The sequence below is a fragment of the Gopherus flavomarginatus genome, chromosome 24 (genome assembly GCF_025201925.1).
Source record: "Gopherus flavomarginatus isolate rGopFla2 chromosome 24, rGopFla2.mat.asm, whole genome shotgun sequence".
In the NCBI taxonomy this organism is placed as follows: domain Eukaryota; kingdom Metazoa; phylum Chordata; order Testudines; family Testudinidae; genus Gopherus; species Gopherus flavomarginatus.
The window spans coordinates 14872171-14895360 of record NC_066640.1 but is presented as its reverse complement, the minus strand read 5'-3'; the positions used below and the strand labels follow the sequence as shown (position 1 = coordinate 14895360).

The 23190-nt window shown below is 48.2% G+C and overlaps 1 protein-coding gene across 2 annotated transcripts; it reads left to right on the top strand.

Moving 5' to 3' along the window:
- The first annotated feature begins 263 nt into the window (after positions 1-263).
- KLHL26 (kelch like family member 26) lies at positions 264-22492 on the top strand. Of its 2 annotated transcripts, XM_050934393.1 has the most exons (3): positions 269-335; positions 16316-16498; positions 20908-22492. In XM_050934393.1, the coding sequence occupies exons 1-3, from the start codon at positions 289-291 to the stop codon at positions 22487-22489; spliced, it is 1812 nt and encodes a 603-aa protein (XP_050790350.1). In that variant the 5' UTR covers positions 269-288; the 3' UTR covers positions 22490-22492. The 2 variants fall into 2 exon arrangements, with proteins under 2 accessions (XP_050790351.1, XP_050790350.1); XM_050934394.1 differs by lacking the exon at positions 16316-16498 and having other exon boundaries at positions 264-335.
- The last annotated feature ends 698 nt before the right edge of the window (positions 22493-23190 follow it).

The following is a 23190-nucleotide window of genomic DNA, read 5'->3' as shown; positions in this document are numbered from 1 at the left end:
GGGGCTGTGCCAGGGGCCCAGTCTCCTCGTGGGGGCACCATGGGGCAGGGGGCTCCTGAGGGCTGTGCCGGGGGCCCAGTCTCCTCGTGGGGGCACCGTGGGGCGGGGGCTCCTGGGGGCCGCGTCGCGGGCCCAGCCGAGCGGCGCCTCAGGCCCGTGGCTGCGGAGCCGAGGCCGTGCCGGGCCGGGCCGGGCGGTGCGCGGGGGCCCCGCTCGCTCCTGCCCCTTTAATGCGGCGGCGGCTCCAGCCCCAGCCCCGGCGCCGGGCCCGGCGGAGGCGCAGGGAAGATGGCGGAGTCCGGCGGGGCCGAGTTCGCCTTGGAGCGGCCGAGCAGGTGAGCGGAGCCGGGCCTCAAAATGCCCCCCCATCGCTCCCCGCCGTCCCGCCTGCCCCCCCGCCCCCCGGATCCCTCCCCCCTCCCCCACCTGCGCCCCGGATTCCTGCCCCCCCCTCCCCCCCGCCCCCCGGATCCCTCCCCGCACACCTGCCCCCTCCCCCACCTGCCCCCGGATTCCTTCCCCCCTCCCCCACCTGCGCCCCGGATTCCTTCCCCCCTCCCCCACCTGCCCCTGGATTCCTGCCCCCTCCCCCACCTGCCCCTGTTCTCCATCCTCTCCCCCACCAGCCCGTCCCCCGACCCCTCTCCTCCCCTGACCTCTTTCTGCTCCCCCTTTCCCCCCATGCTCCCCTCCTTAGCTCTCTGCTGCTGGCTTCCCCACTTCCTGCATTGCCCCCATCCCACTGCCCCCAGCACGTGTGCCCCTGCTCCCCTCACCTGTGCCCCCTGCACTTACTCCCTTGCTCACCCACCCCTGCCTACCCTGATCCCTGCATACCTGTGCCCCCGCCTGCCCTCCACCAGACACCAGCCTGTGCCCCTTCCTCCCCCAGACTCTACCTTGCTCTGTGCCCCACAGCGCACCCACTTAGACACCCCCCCACCCATGGGTCCCTCTCAACACACAGAAGAAAATAAAAGTCAGGAGAAATCTTTTTTCCTGCTTTGAGACTTAGACTTTGAATTTCTGCAAACAATATAAATTAAAAAAGGTGTCTTTTTATATCGGGGTAGCATTTGCTATGTAAAATCATAGTTGGGATAAGATGTAGGTAGTTTTTACCTGAGTATAGCTAGTTGAAGTCAGTCCTGTTTCACACCCACCTACACCCAGTTTATTGTGACTTGCTACATCAAGGTAAAAACTACAGTGGCTTGTCTCCACTAGGTTTTTACATCAAAATAGCTACCTTGGTGCAAAAACACACCTCTTCTGCCGTGAGGACAGTCAGATCTCACAACTGAACTGGAAGGGGAGGGAGGAAAAAGAATACAAGAACATATTTAATGATCCCTTGTCTCTGATATCTGTGAAAACGAGGCCTAAATGCCATTATTCATGATTTTCAGAAGGTGTTTGAATTATTTAGATTGATTTTTTTTTTTGAATAATGTCCCTTATCAATGGGGATTTATAGGACTGGGGTAAAGTGATCCAGGAAGATGTAAATGTTTCTATCAAAAATGACTAGCTACAGCTGTTGTTTGTATGCAGAAAAACATTTGATACCATTTAAGTGTTACTGTGTTTTTGGGGCCTATTTTAAAAATACCAGGTATTTATTTCATACAGCTTTTTTGATCCAAAATACTTTATATAGGTTCCCTCCCAAAGTCAAGCATTGCTGCTGTACTGGTAACATCCCAGCCTTTCTTATTGGGCAGTCTAGCAAGAGCACATGCAGGGTGCTGGGTTTCTCTGTACTCGCATGTGTCGTGCTGGCCTTCCGCTCATCCTGTTTGTCTTCCTGTGATCTGTCAGGGGCCTGAAAAGTACAAGGATCCTCCTGCTCTTTGTATGTTTCAGTCCCTTGTGCTCAGAATAATGGAGCCAGACCAGTGGTGTAGAAGGACAGTGTGACATCTGTGAGGCTGAGCATGGAAGCAGAGCGGGGAGGGCTGATTTTTTGGCTCACTAGACACCACAATGTCCCCTTTAAAGGCTATGTAAGATTAACAGTTGATTCAGAAAGCCAGCTCCAGATCTCCATGCTGCATTGTTCACTGGGAGCTCTTCCATGTATACATTAAAACCTCTTATACTTCTGGGGTGTGTGTATAAAATACATATCTGTAAAACCTGTTCACTGCTAAAAGATGTGTAGTTCCTTTGATTGTCGGGAACAGGCAGCTACTTAATACAGGGTGGCAAAGACCATCCAGAGAACTTTTCAACGTAGGCACCTGCAATTGCATTGTTGTTTGTACATTCTAAAACACTACATACATAAACCATACCCCCCTCTTCGCAAGTTAAAATTTATAGTTGTTCAAGTGACATTCTTCACATCTGGAAAAAATCCTGAAGAGACTTCTCTTCCTGGCTGCATTAGCTGGTGACTCCAATGAAATTTAAACCAATGACCACGTCAAGGTGAGACTTGCTGTAGAGGGGATAGGAAATTTCTCAAGGATGCAGATCTTGTCGACCACTAGCACAGGTGACACAGTTAGTACATGGCTGTAAATACAGGTTTGATTGTGTAAGATGTGGGATTGCCACATGCTAGTTTTTCTGGTTTACTGCATGCGTTTGTTTTACTCTCATGCTCTACGAGTTGTTACAGAACAGTGCTCAGTAACTTCCATTCCCTGTCAATTCTAAATCGTATACAACTGTGTCATTCCCTCACTTGAGAGGCCAAGTGCGCCCTCTCAACTTACGCTGTCTGCATTTGCTAAAGACATAGTCAACACATGTATCACGCTGTCAGGAGGCAGTGTGCCTCGTGGCTGGTGCACAGGATTGGGGAAGAGGCCTTTCTGAATTCTAACCCTAGCTTTGCTTCTGACTTGTTGTGTAGCCTTCGTGTGTCACTACACTTCTCTCCACCCCCAAGCCCTCCTCCGTAGAAACAGGGACAGTAATACTTACCTGCTGCGCGTGGATGCGGGGAAGGCTAGTTAATGTCTGCACCGCGTTGGGAAGATTTACAGTGCTACGTGAAGTGGTGTGATTTCTTCTGGAGACACCATAAACCATCTGGAATGGAGCTTCAGCAGTTTGTTCCCTGCCCTGTGGAGAAACTGTTCTTGCATCGTTGCATGTTGGTTGTTTTGAAATAAAGGGCTCTGCCACTCTAGATACCACGATTGCTTTCGTAAGGGTGGGTTTGTGAGAGAGTTCAGGTGTCTGCAGGAAGAGCCCGACTGGAGATAGCGGGCACCATATGCAGTCAGCGGAGTGTGAGGGAGAAGCTTTAAGGGCACCTCCTATAGACCTTTATTTTGATTTGTTGTGCTCATTAACTATTTATTCTCTAAGGCAGATGAAAGAGTCCTTCGTTGCAGTTCACATACCGATACCAGTTCAGTAGTGCAGGGTTGTTCAAATAGCTGGAAATTCTGTCTGTGCAGAGGAATTATAACTGCGCTGTTAATGCTATTCACTTTAAAATAACACAGCAACCTCCTAGAAGCCAGGAAATTCAGCTGCGTCGGCCACACGTCCTATACACTAACCCAGTAAGGCAGAGATGGTCTCAGAACTGCATATGGTCTTGCATAGGCTGTGTGCCGCAGTACTGAGGCACCTAGAAGGCACAGACAGAGGAGTCACTATAATCCTGAATTTGCCTGGGTTTTGCATAGTAAGAAGTACGTGTGCACACATACTGCATGTCCGTTCACGTGTTTTTGCAATGCTTTTCAGTTACATAATTTCCCTTTTGATTGTTTAAAAGGCTGCAGTAAGAATTTAGTACCTTTAAAACAAAACCAAACTGATCCCAAATCCAAACCTTGTCTTTTGAAGTTAATGCTTCTTGCTTTTTGTGCAGTTAAGAGTTCATGAATGCAAAGGGCTGTTACATCCAGACCTTTCTATCTGGGTGAGGGAGAGGTTCAGGATACATAAATATCTACATCTGAAAGAATGGGAACAGCCCAGGTCCTAAAGGAGGATTCTGACTCCAGAGAAGGTGGGTACAGAAGAGACAGCAAGACTCATTTGATGTCCCCTGGGAGGAGAAGCATCTTGAACTGCACATTAGATTGAGGGATGGGTGAACTTTACTGCAGCGTTTGAAGACGAGAGGAAGGGTCATGTAATGCTGTAGGAAAAATCCTTTTGGACTCTAGGGAAAGGGGATTGTGCAGAGTCCCTGAATGAGAACTGACTAGGGCGGGTCTCAGCAAGGTATCGATCGGGAAGAGCTGTGAATTTGGAATAATCTACCACAGGAAATAAGAGAAGCAAGTGGTATAAACGTTTTTAGTAAACCAAACGCTCCCGTTCCCCTATCCCCCCCCCCCAATAAATACATACATACATACATACATAAAGCCTGCACAAAAGGAAAAATGTGAAATATTTCCCACAATCCAGGAATCCTATAATATACTTTGGTGTCACCTGCCAAGAGCAGAGTGAATGGATGCAGGAGACCTATGATTTTCTCCAGTTTAAAAAATGCATATGTCTCATTTCCTTCCCATCAAGAGCAAACAGGTCTGGTTTTTTTCTTCCTTCTAAAGAAGGTGGGTGAAGAGATCAAATGTATCAGGAAGGAGGGCAAACCAAGTACAAAGGGAGATTATGGGCTGAACTGAGAGGCTAGGATTTTGAATTTATGTTGCTGTAACCTAATATACCTTTGCTGTGAAGTCTGGTCCATTAGGGGACTTTTTTCCTCTAGGAACTATTCAAAAATTCAGTTTTGCATAGATTTATATTCTGTGCATTTGCAACAAGGAGCTATTAAAACAGATTTAGCTGCCAGCTATGGTAGACATAAATAAATACTGGTATAAATGTTTATGTTGTAGCTGAGTCACTGTAAAATGATTGCTGCTTTTTTTTCTTTCAGCATCTAAAGCCTTCTGGGCTGATGGTTTCAGATTATGTAGTTTGAAAGTAAACTTTGGAAGTGCTTTACAGGCTTGTGAGTTACACTCTAAGTAAACATTTACTGCATTATAAGAGAGAATCCTGCATTAGTAGGGCAAAGGACTAGAGCAGGGGTTCTCAAACTGTGGGTTGGGACCCCAAAGTGGGTCACAACCCCATTTCAATGGGGTCACCAAGGCTGGTGTTGGCCCTGGGCCCCAGAAGTCTGAAGCCCAAGCCCCACTGCCCAGAGCTAAGGTTACGTGTCCCCTACCCAGGGCAGAAGCCCTTGGGCTTCAGGTTTGGCCTCCCCACCCGGGCCGGCAAGGCTCAGGTGATGGGGCTCGGGTGGGCTCGGTCTTTGGTCCCCCTCTTGATGTCATGTAGTAATTTTTGTTGTTAGCAGGGGGTCACGGTGCAATGACGTTTGAGAACCGCTGGACTAGAGCACCGGTTCTCAACCTGCAGCCTGAGGGCTGCTTGTGGCTCAGTCAGCACACAGCTGCATGTGACAACGTCAGGGCCATACAGGTAATATATATATTGTGTGGGTGTGGCCCAGATGACACAGAGAGAGTTGCGTATGCAGCCCACAATAGTAAATCGGTTGAGAACCAATGAACTAGAGGGCCTGTGAAGACTTTTTCCATTTCTAATTTATATGAACTATAATTCCTGACCTTTCATAGAAAGAGAAGAGAAAATGAAATGAACTGCCCTTTCCAAAGGAAAGCCATTGCAGCACTCAGATAGGACTTAGACTGTTCTGTTCAGTTAACACAGAGCAGATGGAGTCAAGATGCGTAATGGAGAACCAGTTTATGTCCCAGCCAAGACTCTTTAGAAATGCTGTAGGAGAGCTTATAATGGGCACATCCTTACCCAGACTGTAAGTGAAAAGATGGTAGCTAATGCGGGAAATGAGCGATATTAAGAGAATTTGACCATACAGAATTTGGAACTGGCATTATAATTCCAAGTGCTCCTGCAGCTGTTTGCCAGTGCTGCAAACTCAGATTTCTTGTCTTTGTGTTAAAGTGTCAGTGTTTAAAACGCTCTGGCAGACAAAATGATGGCATGTTTCTTGGGCTGTTTTTTTTCCCCACTCTTGCTTCAGATTGGCAGTGGGTTAGCAGCACCAATCTGGTGGGTGGGTGTTTATGGAGGGAATTACTCCATGGGTCATGAAAGTTGAGCCTTAAATTCCCATCGCTTTTACTATATTTCACATTTTGTATGTGTAAATAACAGAGGTAATTGATACTCTGTCACTTAGGGTGTGTCTACACTGCAATTAGACACCCACGGTTGGCCCATGCCAGCTGACTCGGGCTAAGGGGCTGTTTAATTGCAGGGTAGATGTCAGCTCCAGCTCTGGGGCCCTCCCACCTCGCAGGGTCCTAGAGCCCTGGCTTCGGACTAAGCCTGGACATCTACACCACAGTGAAACAGCTCCGGAGCCTGTGAGCCCAAGTCAGCTGACATGGGCCTGCTGCGGGCTTTACATGGCACTGTAGACACACCTTTATAGTACAGTAATGCCCAGACGTCCCAGTTAAGCGCTACAACGACATATGGCAACAGAGACATATCCTGACCCAAAGAGTTCACAATCTATCTTTGAAATAAGTTGTGGTGAGTGTGGAAAAAGGAGGAATGAGGGACAGCAGGGAGGACGAGCATAATGAAAATACCATGGCAGGGTTACGGAGGCAGCTGCCACACAAAGCGCTGAGTCCAACACATCAGACGTGGGGTAGATTGATAGATTTTTAAGGCCAGAAGGGGAGGGAGAAGTGTGATCAAGTAATGTGACCTGCTGCGTAATGGAGCAGAAAATTTCACCCAGTGACTCAGAGTGGAGGGAACTGTTCTTCCCTGCTCTGTATGGGATGTTAGTATTGTGTGCATGTTTTGTTTTTTAATAAAATCGGCTCTCTGAGAGAGGTACAAGCTAGCCATCGCTGATTTGTGATAGGTGTGGACGCAGGGCTGGGTCTCGAGAAGGGATTTGAAGGCGGAAGCAGTGACCTTGTGGATTAATTCGGGTAGGGTGTTCCATGGTACCCGGTTCTATATTTCAGTCATGTGCACATGCTCTTGAACTAGAAGTATTGCTGGGGCAGTGTAGGAAATGAAAATTAACCCAAGACCCCCATGTCGTTAAAGTCTGTTTGGGATCTGAATGAATTACTGCACTTCAGTATGGCACACAAGCGGGTTCGACATAACTTTTGCCTGCTGTGCTTTTTGGCACCACTAGGTGCCTCTCTGCTTTTGCTGAGTTGTGGTCGGGGAGACATTGTATTAGGCAAAGAAAACAAACAAAGGGTAGAAAACACGGGTCCAATTTTGGGGCCTAGGTGCTACTGTGCTGCAGATAATACAGCATGATTTTAAAAGAGGCTCGTATGTAGTTGGGATTGGATGTATTTGGCTTGTTTTAAACTTGTGTCGTTTGCCTTCAGTTTGGTTTAGAGACGATCTGGAGGATTAAGAGACTATGACTCCAGAGGTTGTAAGCCAGTCGTGGATGCTTTCTCAATCATATCAGACAGGGCTATTGCACGTAAGGAGTATCGTGACAGGGCACAGTATTTGTAACACTTTCCCATGTAACCCTTTGTATCTGGCTGAGTCTTTCCATCTCTCGAGGTCCTTGTGTGTTTGAATCATCCTGAAATGTTCGGAATGGAAGAGAGTAGCTGGTTGTTTTATATGATTGGGATACTGTGTAGCTGCCAGAGTAATTTGTAGGATTAGGATAATTTGATATGGGCCCAAGGTGGAGTCGTTCCTGTAGCCCAGCATGATTAGGATTGGGTCTGATGATAGCACAGTCTTCGTTACTGAGTGTCCCCTTTTAGGATCTTCCCAGAACCAATCACTGCATGGACATCGCTTGAATGGTATGAAAGCGCAGTAGGGGCTTAAGTGCTTCGCTAAAGTGGGGTCTTAGACATGCAGGCTCAAGTTTGCTACAGATTCTGTATATGATATTGGGTAAATCACTTAATCTCTGTGGACCTCAGTTCCCCATCTCTGAAATGGGCATGATGTAAGGTTGCTAACTTTCTACTCACACAAAACTGAACATCCTTGTCCCGCCCTCCTCCAATGTCCCACCCGTACCCCACCTCTTCTCGCTCATTTTCACCAGGCTGGGGTAGGGGGTTGGGGGGAAGGAGGGGGTGAGGGCTCTTGCTGGCGGTGCAGGCTCCGGGCTGGGGCCAGAAATGAGGAGTTCAGGGTGTGGGAGGTGGCTCCGGGCTGAGGCAGGGATTGGGGTCTGGGAGGGGGTACAGGCTCTGGGTTAGGGTGTGGGTTCCAGGGTGGAGCCAGAAATGAGGGGCTCAGGGTGTGGGAGGGGGCTCTGGGCTTGGGCTGAGGGGTTGGGGTATGGGGGTGTGTGAGGGCTCCGGCTGGGGATGGAGGCTCTGGGGTGGGTCTGGGGATGAGGGGTTTGGGGAAGAGGAGGGTGCTCAGGGCTGAGATTGAGTAGTTTGGAGGGTGGGAAGGGGATCAGGGCTGGGGCAGGGGTTGGGGCACGGGAGGGGATTGGGGTGCGGGCGCTGACCTCAGGCAGCTCCTGGAAGCCGCAGCATGTCCCCCCCGGCTCCTATGTGGAGGTGCGGCCAGGTGGCTCTGCATGCTGCCCTATCCACAGGCACCGCCTCGCAGCTCCCATTGTCCGTGGTTCCAGCTTAGGGTGGGGGCCCACTGGCTGCACCTACACATAGGAGCCGGAGTGGGGACACACCACTGCTTCTGGGAGCTGCATGGAGCCTGCCTTAGCCCCACTGCTCTGCCAATCAGACTTTCAATGGCTCCATCAGCTGTGCCGACCGGAGCTGCCAGGGTCCCTTTTAGACTGGACGTTCTGGTCCAAAACCAGACACCGTGGCAACCCTAGCATGATGGTAAGACTGTCTTGTCCACGTAGATTGTAAACTCCTGCAGGCAGGGAGTGTCTCCTAGCATAGTGGTTCTCAACCAGTGGTATGTGTACCCTGGGAGTACACAGAGGTCTTCCAGGTGGCACATCAGCTCACCTAGATACTTGCCAGTTTTACAACAGGCTACATAAAAAGTACCAGCGAAGTCAGTACAAACTAAAATTTCAGACAGACAATGACTAGTTTATACTGCTCTATATACGATGCACTGAAATGTAAGTACAATGTTTATATTCCAATTGATTTTTTTTATAATTACATGGTAAAAATGAGAGAATCAGCCATTGTTCGGTAATAGCGTGGCTGTGACACTTTTGTATGTCTGATTTTATAAGAAAGTGGTTTTTAAATGGGGTGTAACTTGGGGGTACATGAGACAAATCAGACTCCTGAAAGGGGTACAGTCGTCTGGAAAGGTTGAGAGCCACCGTCTTAGCTGTGTATTTTGTATTTACAATGCATGGCACCATGGGGTCCCAGCCACGGTTGGGGCATCAAAGTGCTCCCAGAACATAAATAGCAATGGTTGCTGTCCTGTTGAGGTAAAGGCATTTCATTTTTAAGAACAAGTAAAAATTTCCTCCCCAAAGGGCAGATTTTTCTTAACCTCAAAGGCTTGAAGTGTAAAAGAAAGGGCAAGGTTTTCAAAGGCGACTAGTGATTTTGGGCTGCCCAATTTGAGGCACCTTAAAGGACCCTGGTTTTGTTTTTTTTTCCAGAAACTGCTGATCCCTCTGAAAATCAGGCCCATTGAAAGGGTCTCAGTTTGGGCATCCAGATCATTGGGCACGTTTGAACCGCTTGGACAGACATGTTGGTCCAGAGCTCGATGCTCGTCCTGATTGTTTATGATGAAAGACAAAGATGCCAGGGCACAAAAAGAGAAGAGGGAGAGGAGGAGGAGGAGGGAACAAAGAAATGAGCGAAATTCATGTTATTAATTGATGTTGCTTTTCCTAAAGGTGGTTCTGTTTCTCTGGAAAACAACCCCTCCACTCTGGTAATGTTGAATTAGCTGCTGATGAATGTTAATTTGGACAGGGAGATGATGGTAGATTGTTGTTTCTGATGGTGGGCCGCTCAGATTCCTGCTTGCTGCTGCTGGACGTGTAAGTAGGTTAATGGGCCAGGTATTTTTAAGAGCTGCGTGGCGGAATAGCAGCTAACGGCCCTCCCCCTCCGAATTCCAAGCCTTCCATGTTAGTACGGAAGGAGCCGGATTAAGGGTTTTGGCAGCGGGAAAGAAGGCCAGAGAAGTGGTCTCTTGAAGTCAAAGCACCTATTGATACGACTCCATCCAACAGCAAACTCTTCAGTGGTCTGTTTAGCCTTGCTGCTCCTTGGTAATATTTGTCAGCGTGAGTTGCTGAAAACGATGACTTTATCGTTTGGGCGTGTGAGATAAAGCCTAAGGATCTGAAATATTACGGTAACCATGGCTACCGCTGACTTATCCAAGGGAGTTTGACTGTTTTGTTTTGATTTTAAGTGTCTAACTGTAGTTTAGAAATTGGAATCTGAATATGCTTTTTACATAGGCACGAAACTGAAGGCATTTAAATGAACTAGCTTAGTAAAATCTCTCTCGTGGTACCTAAAGAAGGCCCTTTGTATTCAGACCCTGTGTGCAAATTCAAGTGAGTCTCTCCAGCTTCACTTTACTTTTGCTGTCCTCACTGATGTGGGCTTAGCACTGCCCAGTGGATGGCTTGAGAGTCTGAAGTCTCTTTTTATCCACAGAAAAGATGTGCCAGTGCAAGCTTCATGCATGTAAACCTACCCAGGCTGCTTCACACCGCACCCCTGCAGTGTCTTACCTTTAGAGACTTGCCTACCGTAGGGACTCTTACAAACACCGTCTCTCTGGTGCTACCCAGGGTTAGGACTAATGGAAGCCTTAGTGTAGATGGGGCTCTTGTCTCAGACCTGTCTTTACCACTGTCAGTTGTTGCTGTTGTTTATTTGAATTACAGTAGTGCCTAGAAGCCCTGTCTGGTGTCAGGGCTCCAGTGTGCTGTACAAAGGACGAGACAAGCCCTGCCCCAGGGAGTTTGCAGTCTAAACAGACAGACAAAGGGTGGGAGGGGAAATAGATGCACAGAGAGAGGAAGCGACTTGCTGACCAGTGGCAGAGCCAAGTCTCCTGAGTTCCAGGCCAGTGCCATACACGCTGGACCGTGCTGCCATGGGAAGCCTACAGAACCCTGCGTACTCTGGGGCTCGCAGTGGCACCAACAGTATCAGCAGTGGTGTTAAAATTCCCTAGTGTAGACACAATGGAGGAATAAGAGGGGAGCTCAGTATCCATGGGCCGTTAAGTCCTTGGCCCTTTTTTTCCTAAGGCCTTGTCTACATGGGGAAATTGTCCTGCATAACTTTTTCAGAATAAGCTCTTCTGCAATAGCTCTGCCATGATCGCTTCCCTGTGGACTCTCTGTTCTGGAATAAAAGTGACTTTTACTCTGGACTAGCACCCATGTGGGAGAGTTACCCCGGACTAGCTGTGCCCGTTCCTTTCCCCTTTATAGACAATGCCCGAGACTGCTGTTTAGTTCTGCCTATACTGGGAAAATGTATCATGTTAGAAAATGCGCTAATGAATGTTAACTCCTAGGGCTGACCACGATCAGCTGATTTGTCTTGAAACATGAGAGTCCTTGGCCACACAAAGGGGAAAAAACTGTATTAAACATTTGTTAGGTAAGACTCATGTTTTCTAATACGATATGTGATGACCAAATGCTGCAGTTTTTTTGGGAGACAAGGTGGGGGAGGTAATAGCGTTTATTGGACCAACTTCTGTTGGTGAGAGACGAGCTTTCCAGCTTACACAGAGCTCTGCTTCAGCTGTTGTTTTTTTTTGTTCTTCTTCAGGTTGTTTTTTGTGATATGTACCATTGAGACCCACCAAATTCCTTTCCTATGGGCTATGAAACAGCTATCGCACAGTAATTGTTTTCAGTCCTTTGTAGCTTGGGCTGGCTTCAGAGAGCAGCAGAGATATGAAAGGTGTTTGATCCTGTTACCTGTCTCTGAGTCAGACAATCTCTTTCGCTAAATAGAACTGTGACTCTCACAGAGCTTATGGGAACATTTGGCCACTAGCCTGGGCAGTGCCCATGAAACAATCACATACAATGAGGTGCACTTACCTTACTCAGGGCTTGTCTACACTAGACAACTGTAGTGCTTGAACTGGTCTGTTAAAGCCGTACAATCCAATCCCCCTGACTGGATGCACATAGACTGGTAGAAAGATGCTGTGCGCTGGAACCTCTGTTCCTGTATGGGAAAGGGAATAATTATACAAACCTTACATAACTGTAAGTCATCATCTTAGCAGTGCAACTGTGTTAAAAGCCCATATCCTGCAAATGCTTTCAGGTCCTCTTAAAGTTAGTGTATAAAGCCCTCGAATGCCATGTACATTGAATATAGTGTTACTGCTTTATGTGACTGTGGCTTTTTATTGTTGAATGTTTACATCAGGGTAATTGTTACTCGTTAATACAGACGGCCACTTCACCTTGCTCCCTGGGCTGGGAGGAAGTTGAAGTGCCATAGAAGCAGTATTCTCAGCTCTTGGTGAAAAACACTTTGCTTTTCTCTAGAGGTCTCTGTAGGTCCTCTGAGAGGCTCTGCAACAGAGGGAGTGGGTGGCCATAACACTTAGCTTTGAGAGTGAAGAAATAAAATAAGGAAAATCCCCAAATGTCCCCAGTCCTATCTTATGAGAAAGGGGGTGAGATTTGCAGGCTGAGTGAATAGCTCGGCACAGTTGTGCAGTGAAGAAGGCTCTGTAGCTGGAAGGCATGTTCTGAAGCACAGAGTGGTAGATGGTGACTCTTCCTTACTTTTGCCAGGGAGGCCATTTCTTCTCTATCAGACGGTTACAGCGATAAGTGTACGGTATATGCAGATGATCTCAAATTAGATACAAACAGCCTTGCAAAGGCACTTTCAGATATTCAAGGCTTCCTTTTGTGCTTCATAGTCTCTGGCATTCAGCTTCTGCCTCGCCTGGGTTCTCGAGTAGCACAAAGCACGGCCAGCAAGGCCACACGATGTAATGTATTGCACCATTATTTTGTGCCCTGCGGTATGACAGACAGACTGGTTTGAGCCTAACCTGTTTTTATCACAAATCCCCTTTTACTAACTGCAGTGTTGTGTGAGACATAAGGCAGTGCCTGTTCCTGCCTCCCCGCCCCTTGGTTTCTCTGCGCCTCTTCTTCTGTTTCCTGTGGTTGTGATTATTTGTCTCGGTTGGACTTAGGGTTGCCAGTTTGAGCAGTTTTTTGGTGACAGTTTTGGAGTGGCACTTTTCAGTAAACCTAGCAAACATGGGCAACAGTAACACTCCTGTGCTATTGAAGTTTTCATGTGTTTTATCAAAAGGAGCTGAAGTGAATTTAATTGTTGGCTCCTTTGCATTTTCCACCCAAAAGTGTAAACATGAAGGAGACAGAGGAATTGTTGAGCATGGTGCCAGGGGTTATAACTAGGAGTAACGGACTGAAACTAAATGAACGAGGTGAACTTGTGAACAGTGAGATCTCAGGCCTGCCCTCCACTTTACCTGTTTTGGTTCAGAGTGTGATATTTTTTACCAAGATAGACTAGCACAACCCCTAATGGGGTTCAGTTAGACTGTTGCAAAGGTGGCTTGTGCCATTATGGCTTATTCCCCATTCTGGATGGGAAAAGCTGTCCCAGGTTAGATTCATAGCGTTTAAAGCCAGGGGCCATTAGATCAGCTAGTCTGAGCTGTGTATCACAGAGCACTACATTTCACCCAGTTTAATCCTGTGTTGAGCCAAAAAATTTGTATTTTGACTAATGAAAAACTTGTGTTTGGCTAAAGCAGATTTCCCAGCCAGCCAGCCAGCCACACTAGCACAGCTTTGTGGCTTGAACTATATCGTATAGTGAAAGCAGTGCAGCCCTTGTGTGTACACAAGCCTTTATACGGTGGAATAGGCTCCCATGGGAAGATCTATGTTTAAAACTGAACAGGAGACTCCTGAAGAATGTTCCATTAATGAGAGATCCTGCCCTGGGGAGGGACCAGATGTAACCCGATAAGTCTCTTCCATCTTCACTTTCCAAGATTAACAGCTAATAAGAGGAGATGTTTTAAGCCGTGTTTTACCTGCACCTTTTTTTTTTTAAGCTTCTCATTTAATCTGGACTTGGTCCAATAGTTATTTCACAGGGTACAGAGATGGGGTAAGGCGTCATGGGCTCCAACCTCATTTAGCTTTAGCCACTGAAGGGGGCAAGGGCATTTTAACCCAAGCTACAGGCAGGAGAAATGGGTGGGGGCTAGTGACATTTTCACTAAAGTAAAACCGATGCTAGAACTGGATTGAGCTCTATGAACTAAGACTTTGTCGTACTGGCAGGCAGCTGATTTGTAACAGTGAATTACGTGTACCCGGCCCAGAGGGACGCTGCCACACCTGATCGCCCCCTAGATATAACCTTACATTAATGCTCTGATGGACCCCAAAGTGCTCTACAGTGACATGCACTCCTGATTAAGGTAGCTGCCTCGTGGGCAGAGCATGACAGCTGACCAGAACGCTGGCCAAGCTTTCAGGACTCTGATGGATTTTCCTTAACTCGGGCTGCCATAATGCACTGCTTACAGGAAACTGCAATCTGATCACAACTAGGCAGTTGGCAAGTTGTGTTCACGGCTCCTTATTGGCTAAGAACTGGGCACATCCTGCTGATCTTGCTACCCTTTCTTCTCCTCCCCCCAGCTGACCTGCTTGTTTGTCTCATCCACTTCTTCTGTCTCTCGTTTTAGATTGTGAGCTCTTTGAACAGGGATGGTCATTTCATATATATTTGTACAGCCCCTTACACAATGGGGGGCCAACCCGTTTGGCCTCTAGGCACGACTCCAAAATAAATGTTAATAGCACCAATCCTTCCCCCACCTATTTAGTTAGAATACCAAATGCACTCATAGTATGGCTTGCATCTCCAGATGAGCTTGGCAGCAGTTAATCACCAGGTAAAAGATGCACTGAACGTACATCCATAGATTACTGTGTAAATACAATGTCAGCAACTCATCAGGTTCAACAAGACCCACCTGGAACTCTTCTGTCACTCCCTCCCCTTTCCACAAAATATGGTAATTAGGCATGTTAATATCATTTACAAAGTTAACTGGTCAAATGATTAAAATTATATCATTTAACCGGTTAACCCAGGTCCCTCCGGCCGGCACGGCATGGCTGGGGCTGCTATGGCCGGGTCCTGGGGCTGGGGTCCCTCCGGTCAGCTGGCATGGCTGGGACCGGGGCTGCTCCATCCGGCGTGCAGGGGGTTCCCAGTAAGCCTAATGCTTACTGGTTAATCTTATACGTCCCTAATGCTAATTAAAATCTGATGATCAGTAGTCCGAAAAAAGAATAATTTCTGCACATCGAAATCATGGCTTGAGCACTGATGTTCTTTCCAAAAGCCAGAGAAGTGTGGAATGTTGAGCAAATTGACAAGAATAAGTGAACAGTGGATCAAATTTGAAAATAGGCCTAAAAAATTATGTGAACCCCATTCCCAGTGTGGTGTGATTTCAAAGTTTGCAGGTCCAGCATCAGACAGGCTTGAAAACTCAGCCTAGACAATATACATCTTAATTGTAATTGTCTGCCCAGCTGCATGGAGGATCTGGGCTCTGATGTTCTGCTCGCCCTGTCTGTGTGGGGAAACTCACAGCTGCCAGTGAGAACCCTACGTGTAGCGGGTGAGGAAATGGGCTCACGGCCCAGCATGTGGATCTGAGGGGAGAATTTTCCCCATAGCGAAGAACATGCACAGGATATTTCAAGAAACCCAAGAAGATATTTACATGGGGAGGAGTCTAGTTACAGTGCAATACTGGCTGCACTAAATGGCAGTGTCAGAGTTTGCATTTCCTCTTGGGTCATGGGTCAAGCTGGTGTGAGGGAAGCACCGATTAGGGGTTAGCGGGGCTGGCCTTACAATATACAGGATGCCAAACTGACTTGTGCCCCGCTCCAGCCGGGGCTGCTGCCGAGATTGAGCAGTAGTTGCATTCCCTCCAGTGTCCAAGCCAGAGTTGGAGGTCCGGATGGGCTCAGCTAGTTAGTCACAACTGTGGGGTCCCAGCAGTGTGTGTGAATTACTTGGCCCTGTTTGCTGGTCTTTAGGCTGGCTCTGATCTGCTAGCCGAGAAGCCCATGTCAGCTGCAGGCTGACAGCTTGTCAGTAATGTGAAAATGTAATTTAAAAATTCAGAAATGTGTTGGGTTGCGGGAATGACAGCTAAGCTATGGACAGCAGCATGTTCTGTGCTGCTTTTGAGCTGGAGAACCCGGTCTGATTGCTGTCAAACTGCTTTTCATCACAGCATTTCCCCAGCAGGTAGCTCCATAGGTATATCTCACACTTTAAATTTAAAAACCAGTCTGTTTTTCTTATTCTGTTTTTAGCATGGCTGACAAGAACAGCGCCCTGAAATGCACGTTCTCTGCTCCTGGCCACAGCACCACTCTCCTGCAAGGATTGGCCTCGCTCCGGGCTCAGGCTCAGCTGCTTGATGTCATCCTCACTATAAATAACGAAGCGTTTCAGGTTCATAAAGTTGTCTTGGCTGCCTGCAGTGACTACTTCAGGTGAGAATCTGACAGGAAAGCAAAACCAGGCATCTCTTCCTCTGCCTTTCCCCTTTTGCTCAAGGAAAGGTGGTGGGATGCTGTTTGTGAAAGTAAGCAGGGCTTTGGAGCTGGGCTCCGGCTCCAGCTCCGCTCCAGGCAAAAACCTGCAGCGCCACTGCTCCGGAGCTGCTCTGCGCTCCAGCTCCAGGCTCCGCTCCAAAGCCCTGAAAGTAACTCGCTCTGAGTAGCACCTAAGTCACGCTCAAGTCAGTGTGCGGCGTGAGCAGCTATTCAGTATTCGATTCTAGGTCTTGGTCTCCTTTCGGAGGCTGCCTGGACAGTGCTCGCTGCCTGCCAGGGAGGGAAACAGACTTCAGGCCACCCAGCGGTGGCTGTTCCAGCTGATTAAGGAGGGTCATCGAGTGGCTCTGAGCTGGAAGGATCGTGGCCACACCTACAGGAGCCTCCAGGGGAGACGTTAGGTAGCATAATGCAAATGCTATCTCGTTATTTTCAACTGTTACATGTTGTTTTATCTAAGATGTTATGGCCCCATTAAGAACATCAGAATGGCCAGCCTGGTCAGACCAGTGGTCCATCTAGCCCAGTATCCTGTGTTGGACCAGTGCCAGATGCTTCAAGAGGGAGCGAACAGAACAGGGCAGTTACTGAGTGCTCCATCCCCTGTTGTCCATTCCCAGGCTTAGGGACACCTGGGGTGTGGGGTTGCATCCCTGACTATCTTGGCTAATAGCCACTGATGCACCTGTCCTTCAGGAACTCAGCTAATTCTTTTTTGAACCTAGTTATACTTTTGGCCTTCACAACATCCCCTGGCAATGAGTTCCCAGGGTGACTGTGCGTTGTATGAAGAAGCACTCACTGCCTTCTGTTTGTTTTAAACCTGCCGCCTGTTCATCGCATCCGGTGACCCCTGGTTCTTGTGTTATGGGAAGGGATAAATTACACTTCCCTATTCATCTTCCACACCCGCCATGATTTTATCAACCTCTCCATATCCCCCCTTAGGCGTCTCTTTTCTAATCTGAATGGTCCCAATCTTTTTCATCTCTCATTACCAGAGTAGCTGAGCATCACACTTTGGCTGGATGTATCCTTCCAGCACCCCTGGGAGGCAGGGCAGGGCTGTCCCCCTCCTGGTACCAATGCAGAACTGAGGCAGAGAAATGAGCTAACTTGCCTTAGGCCAGATCTGGCGAGAGGCTGAGGCAAAGCAGGGCGTTGGACCCAGCTGTCCTGAGTCACTAACTAGCATCCTCACCCTGGGGCCCTCCAGCCTCTGTCAAACTGTTATTAATTTGAGAGTGGGATCTCTTCCTGACAGGGAGGCGGCAGTTTCAAATGCTAACAGATACTGGGGGGCCAACAGGTGTTTTGATCCCTGTGTGCCACGAAGAGTCTGAGTTTCATCGGAGTTCTCGCCGAACGGCCATTCGACCATGGGAGCTGAAGCGGCAAAGGGCCCAGTAGGTGGAGTCTGCAGTCCCTGGAAGTGCCAGCTCCTGCGTGGCCTGAGGGCTTGGCTGCTGGATCCTGATGACCAAGAACACCAAGCACTGTGTGCAGGGATGGCTCTTTGATTTTTTCCACCACGTTTTGCTGCCGCTCCAGGCTGCCTTGTTGTGTGCCTGTTTTCTTAGCCAATCCAGGAGCTGTGTTTTTTCCATTATTGTGAGCCCTAAAGGTTTATTGCTCTCCCTAACAGGCAGGCAATTAACGATGGAGATGATCTTCCACCAAACGCTAATAGCACCATTTGTATTCATAAATGCTGTATGCAGTGCCCCAGCTTGTGTGTTTTCACTGTCAACCATAATTGCCTAGTAGGTTTCTTTTATAACTTCTGTTGTGTTAAGTAGGGCTGTCCTGGGGAACAATGGTAGTATAATCTAGCCTTTGAAAATACCCTGTTTTTTATTCAGGAAGGTGTGTGGCGAGGGAGAGCAATAAATGCCTCTTTCATACTGTTCTGTAGCCTGTATTTCAGAACCATAACACCTGTCAGAGGAATTGCATTATTTCACTATTTCACAGAATCATAGGACTGGAAAGGACCTCGAGAGGTCATCTAGTCCAGTCCCCTACCTGCTTCCTTCTTCACATTCAGCTTCTCTACCCCGCAAATATGGATGCATCCCAGGTGGACTGAGAGCAGCAAACTGGTTATGTGGAGGGATTGTAATATAATGCTCATTTCTGTTGCATGGACATACAATACCAGTCAATAGTATTACTGGTCACTGGGCTATGGAAGGCCTATTTTATACCCACGTTTCCCACTCAGCTCAGCTGTCTGTGTGCCCACGCTGGACTGCACCAATCCTTTTGGCACAATTTGGGGAGGGGAATTGCAACTCCCCTTCCTCTGATGAAGTCCCCAAGCCCTTCTTTTACTCCTGAGTCTAACTCCTTGAAGGTACAAAGTCAGTTTCCTGCTCTCCAACGTGCCCCAATTTAGGTAGCCGTGACCGCCTAGTTAAGACCTTTTAAATCAAAGGAAAGGCCATTGGAGAACAGGTCAAACAAAATCCCCATGGAAAGCCTAACTCCTCCAAACTGCCAGATAGCTGTGAGGTTGGGGAGGGGCACTTTCCCCCTTCTCGGGTCTCTTAGGATCTCTGTACCCTGCAAGCGAAGGTGTAGCTAGTGCGGGTATGCCGGCCCATGCCAGCTTTCATCTGAATAGTGGGGGGAACCAGCAGGGAAGACATGGCAGCACAGGCTTGTCGTCCCAGTACAAGCCTGCCAGGGACCCTGGCTCCGTACTTGTGCTGAAGGCCGTGCCACCCCGTCTTCACGGCGATTGTTACCCGCACTAGCTACATGAAAGGGAGTGTGAGTATTCCTCTGTGCGTCGCAGAGAGAGCTTAACTTGCAGTATAGATTGCGGCTGCTCCTTGACATTTCTGCAGCTTCCTGCAGCAGCCCCATGGTGATGTACAAATCCAGGAGGGTGGAACTTGGAAGAGAGAGGCAAAGGGGGCCAGTTGGGGGGTGGGAGGGCCTAAAGTGGGGGGAAGCACATATCCATTAAAAGCTCTTTTTAAATTGCAGACCCTTTGAACCTTTATGCAGCCTGAGTCTGGTTTTGGCAAAAGTGGCTCCTCGTTGCTTCTCCAGTAACCTGTTTGTGAGAGGCCTTTGCTCCCCACGCCCCTCTGGCAATACTAGCTGAGGCATGTGTTCACAAAACAAACCTTTGCACTCAAGCTCCCCTGAAGTAACATAAATGGTGCCTAAGTTTAATGTAAACTTATAAATGCTACGCGGATACAGCCCCGTCATGCCACAGAGCGTGAATCTGGGAAACGCAGAACTTAGCTGGAACAGGTTCCTAGCTTTGCGTGCAGCACTTGGCTCAGCGTGTACAGCCTGTGGAATTTAGAAACCTCCTGACGAGGGGATCCAGGTCCTAATCTGTGCAAGGCCTGGTCAACTGCTTTGCTCATAGCTGTGCTGTAACTAGATATTGTTTTTAACTGCCTGCTAGACCCCTGCTGTCCTCCTGCAATACAACAGCAGCTTTTGGAAGATGTTGCAAACTCACAGTTTCATAGGGAGTGGAGAATCGCCCTCAAAACCAGCAGTAGCTTGCAGGGAAGTATGTAATTGCAGCAAATGTTTGTAGCTAAGTAGTGCTAAACCTCCTCAAGTAAAAACACTGACAGTCCTTTAATAGGCTTGGTCCAGATATTTCTGTGATGTGTAAGACTCGGCAACTGGTGCCCGTCACTCCTAGAGTGGTGGGTGTATAAGGGATGTGGCCAAAGCGTGCTGGGCATTAGCTTCTGGCAGGATGTCTCAGTGACAGGCCAGCAGCGTGCTCTCCGCAGTTCTCCATCATGATTACCAAGTGGAATTTTACACTCAAGAAAAGTCACATCCTTATATTGAGATTTGCAGCCAATTGCAAAGTTCTCCATGTGTCCAGAATCTTAAAGCTATTAATAAGTTTACACACAATCAGTGGGCCAAACTGAAATCCTTGTCTGAACCACCCTGCTCCATGTAAATCCAAAACATCATTGAACCTCCAAATACCAGTGCCTGTAGAAATCTGCGCACTCCCATTGCATCCACAAAACCCCCATTTGCACATGCAAATCAGGAATTTAGGTGTGCAGTTACCACCCCTGGTTGTTTTTGCAGGAGCAGGATTGAGATCTTATTTTTTTTATAACTGGAATATTTGATTCTTACCTTCATTGTATGTTCCATGCATAAGTTTAGTATCTGTTATTTTGTGCTCCTATCTCTCTTCTGTAGTTAGGCCTTTCAAGATGCTGTGCTTTGATTACCAGCCCCCCCACCGAACCTCTCCCCCCCAAAAAAAATCTTAAGGTAGATAGTGCATCACTTTATGCATGATTGGAAACAAAAATGTCTCTTGTGTTTTTGACCTTCAGGGCAATGTTCACAGGAGGGATGAGAGAAACCAACCAAGATGTGATTGAACTGAAAGGGGTTTCTGCGAAAGGACTGAAACACATAATAGACTTTGCTTATAGCGCTGAAGTGACTCTCGATCTTGATTGTATTCAGGATGTGCTGGGAGCTGCAGTCTTCCTCCAGATGGTGCCTGTGGTGGACCTCTGTGAAGAGTTCTTGAAGTCTGCGATGAGTGTTGAAACCTGTCTTAATATCGGGCAGATGGCCACCACCTTCAGTCTTGCGTCCTTGAAGGAATCAGTGGACGCATTCACCTTTAGGCACTTTCTTCAGATTTCTGAGGAAGAGGACTTTCTCCACCTGCCCCTGGAGCGCCTTGTCTTTTTCCTGCAGAGCAATAAACTGAAGAGCTGCAGTGAAATAGACCTCTTCCATGCTGCCATCCGCTGGCTGCAGTATGACCAGTCCCGCCGGGCCAACGCCAGCCAGGTGCTCTGCCACATTCGCTTCCCGCTCATGAAATCGTCCGAGCTGGTGGACAGCGTGCAGACCCTGGACATCATGGTGGAAGATGTCTTGTGCCGGCAGTATTTGCTGGAGGCATTCAACTACCAGATCCTGCCCTTCCGCCAGCATGAGATGCAGTCTCCTCGAACTACCATCCGCTCAGACGTCCTGTCCCTCATCACCTTTGGCGGCACCCCGTACACTGACAACGACCGGACTGTGAGCGGCAAAGTGTATTACTTGCCGGACACCAACGTGCGTCAGTTCAAGGAGCTCACTGAGATGGAGGTGGGCAGCAGCCATGCCTGTGTTGCTGTGCTCGACAACTTTGTCTACGTTGTGGGGGGGCAGCATCTGCAGTACCGCAGTGGGGAGGGAGCTGTCGATATCTGCTACCGCTATGACCCTCACTTGAACCAGTGGCTGCGCATCCAAGCCATGCAAGAGAGCAGGATACAATTTCAGCTGAACGTCCTGTACGGCGTGGTGTATGCCACGGGTGGGAGGAACCGGTCAGGGAGCCTGGCCTCCGTAGAGAAGTACTGTCCCAAAAAGAATGAGTGGACCTACGTGTGTTCTCTCAAACGCAGGACGTGGGGGCATGCTGGGGCCACAGGGGGAGGCAAACTGTACATATCGGGTGGATATGGAATATCAGTGGAAGACAAAAAAGCCCTGCATTGTTATGACCCAGCAGTTGATCAATGGGAGTTTAAAACCCCAATGAATGAACCCAGAGTCCTGCATGCCATGGTCAGTGCAAATACAAGGATTTATGCCCTAGGAGGGCGCATGGACCATGTTGACCGTTGTTTTGATGTATTGGCTGTGGAATATTATGTGCCTGAAACTGACCAATGGACAACCGTGAACCCTATGCGGGCAGGTCAGTCAGAAGCTGGTTGTTGCTTGTTAGAAAAGAAGATCTATATTGTGGGAGGGTACAACTGGCACCTGAACAATGTAACGAGCATCGTGCAAGTGTATAACACGGAAACGGATGAATGGGAAAGGGACCTGCATTTCCCAGAGTCGTTTGCTGGCATAGCATGTGCTCCAGTTATACTACCACAAATAACAACCCAGAGATAACCATGTGAGACTGTGCTGTCTGTGAGCTCATCTCATGTGTTGCATGGTCTCAGGACTGTGTGTTGTCTCTTTGTTGTTTGCAAATAACGGTGTGTGTTTCATTTGTTTGGGGGAGAGGGCAGGGCAAGGAAGGAGGAAAATACCTTGCATTCCCTTCTCCAGGAATCTCCTCCTCCTCCTCTTAAGTAGCATTCTGGCAGCGTATTCCAGCAGAAGCACTTGTCGGCCAGTTAGACTTAACATATGCTACAGCTAGACAAGGCTTTTGTTGTTGTTTTGGAGGGGAGGATGCATTTCTCCAGCTGCCCATCTTTTTAACCAGGTCCTGGATTGCAGGCAAGGACCGCTCAGGAGTGTGTTAAGTACTGTGGGATGTTTAGATGAGTTCCGATTTGATTTCATTAATGTTCCCCAGTTCCAGAAGCTCGCTGGGCTGTGTCGATTTGTGTCATCTTGTTGTTTTTAACAAATAAAACCAAACTCTTTCTACCAGACTGACCTCCAGAAGCAATAAGGGGATGCTGGGAACTAGACGAGATGAGGTGCATGGTCTTGGCTTCCCAAGAAGGGATTTTTTTCTTTCCTTTTGTCTAATAGGACACAGGTTCTCTGGTCATTGAGGTTTGTGTTGATTCTGTTTGCTCTTCACCAAGTGGGACAGTTGAATGAAGCTCCTCTTCCCACTCCTCCAGATAACCATG

Coding starts and splice junctions, on each gene's coding strand:
- KLHL26 (XM_050934393.1), top strand. CDS start 289: ATGGCGGAGTCCGGCGGGGCCGAGTTCGCCTTGGAGCGGCCGAGCAG. Junction 336..16,315: donor GCCTTGGAGCGGCCGAGCAG/GTGAGCGGAGCC, acceptor TTCTGTTTTTAG/CATGGCTGACAAGAACAGCG. Junction 16,499..20,907: donor GCCTGCAGTGACTACTTCAG/GTGAGAATCTGA, acceptor TTTGACCTTCAG/GGCAATGTTCACAGGAGGGA.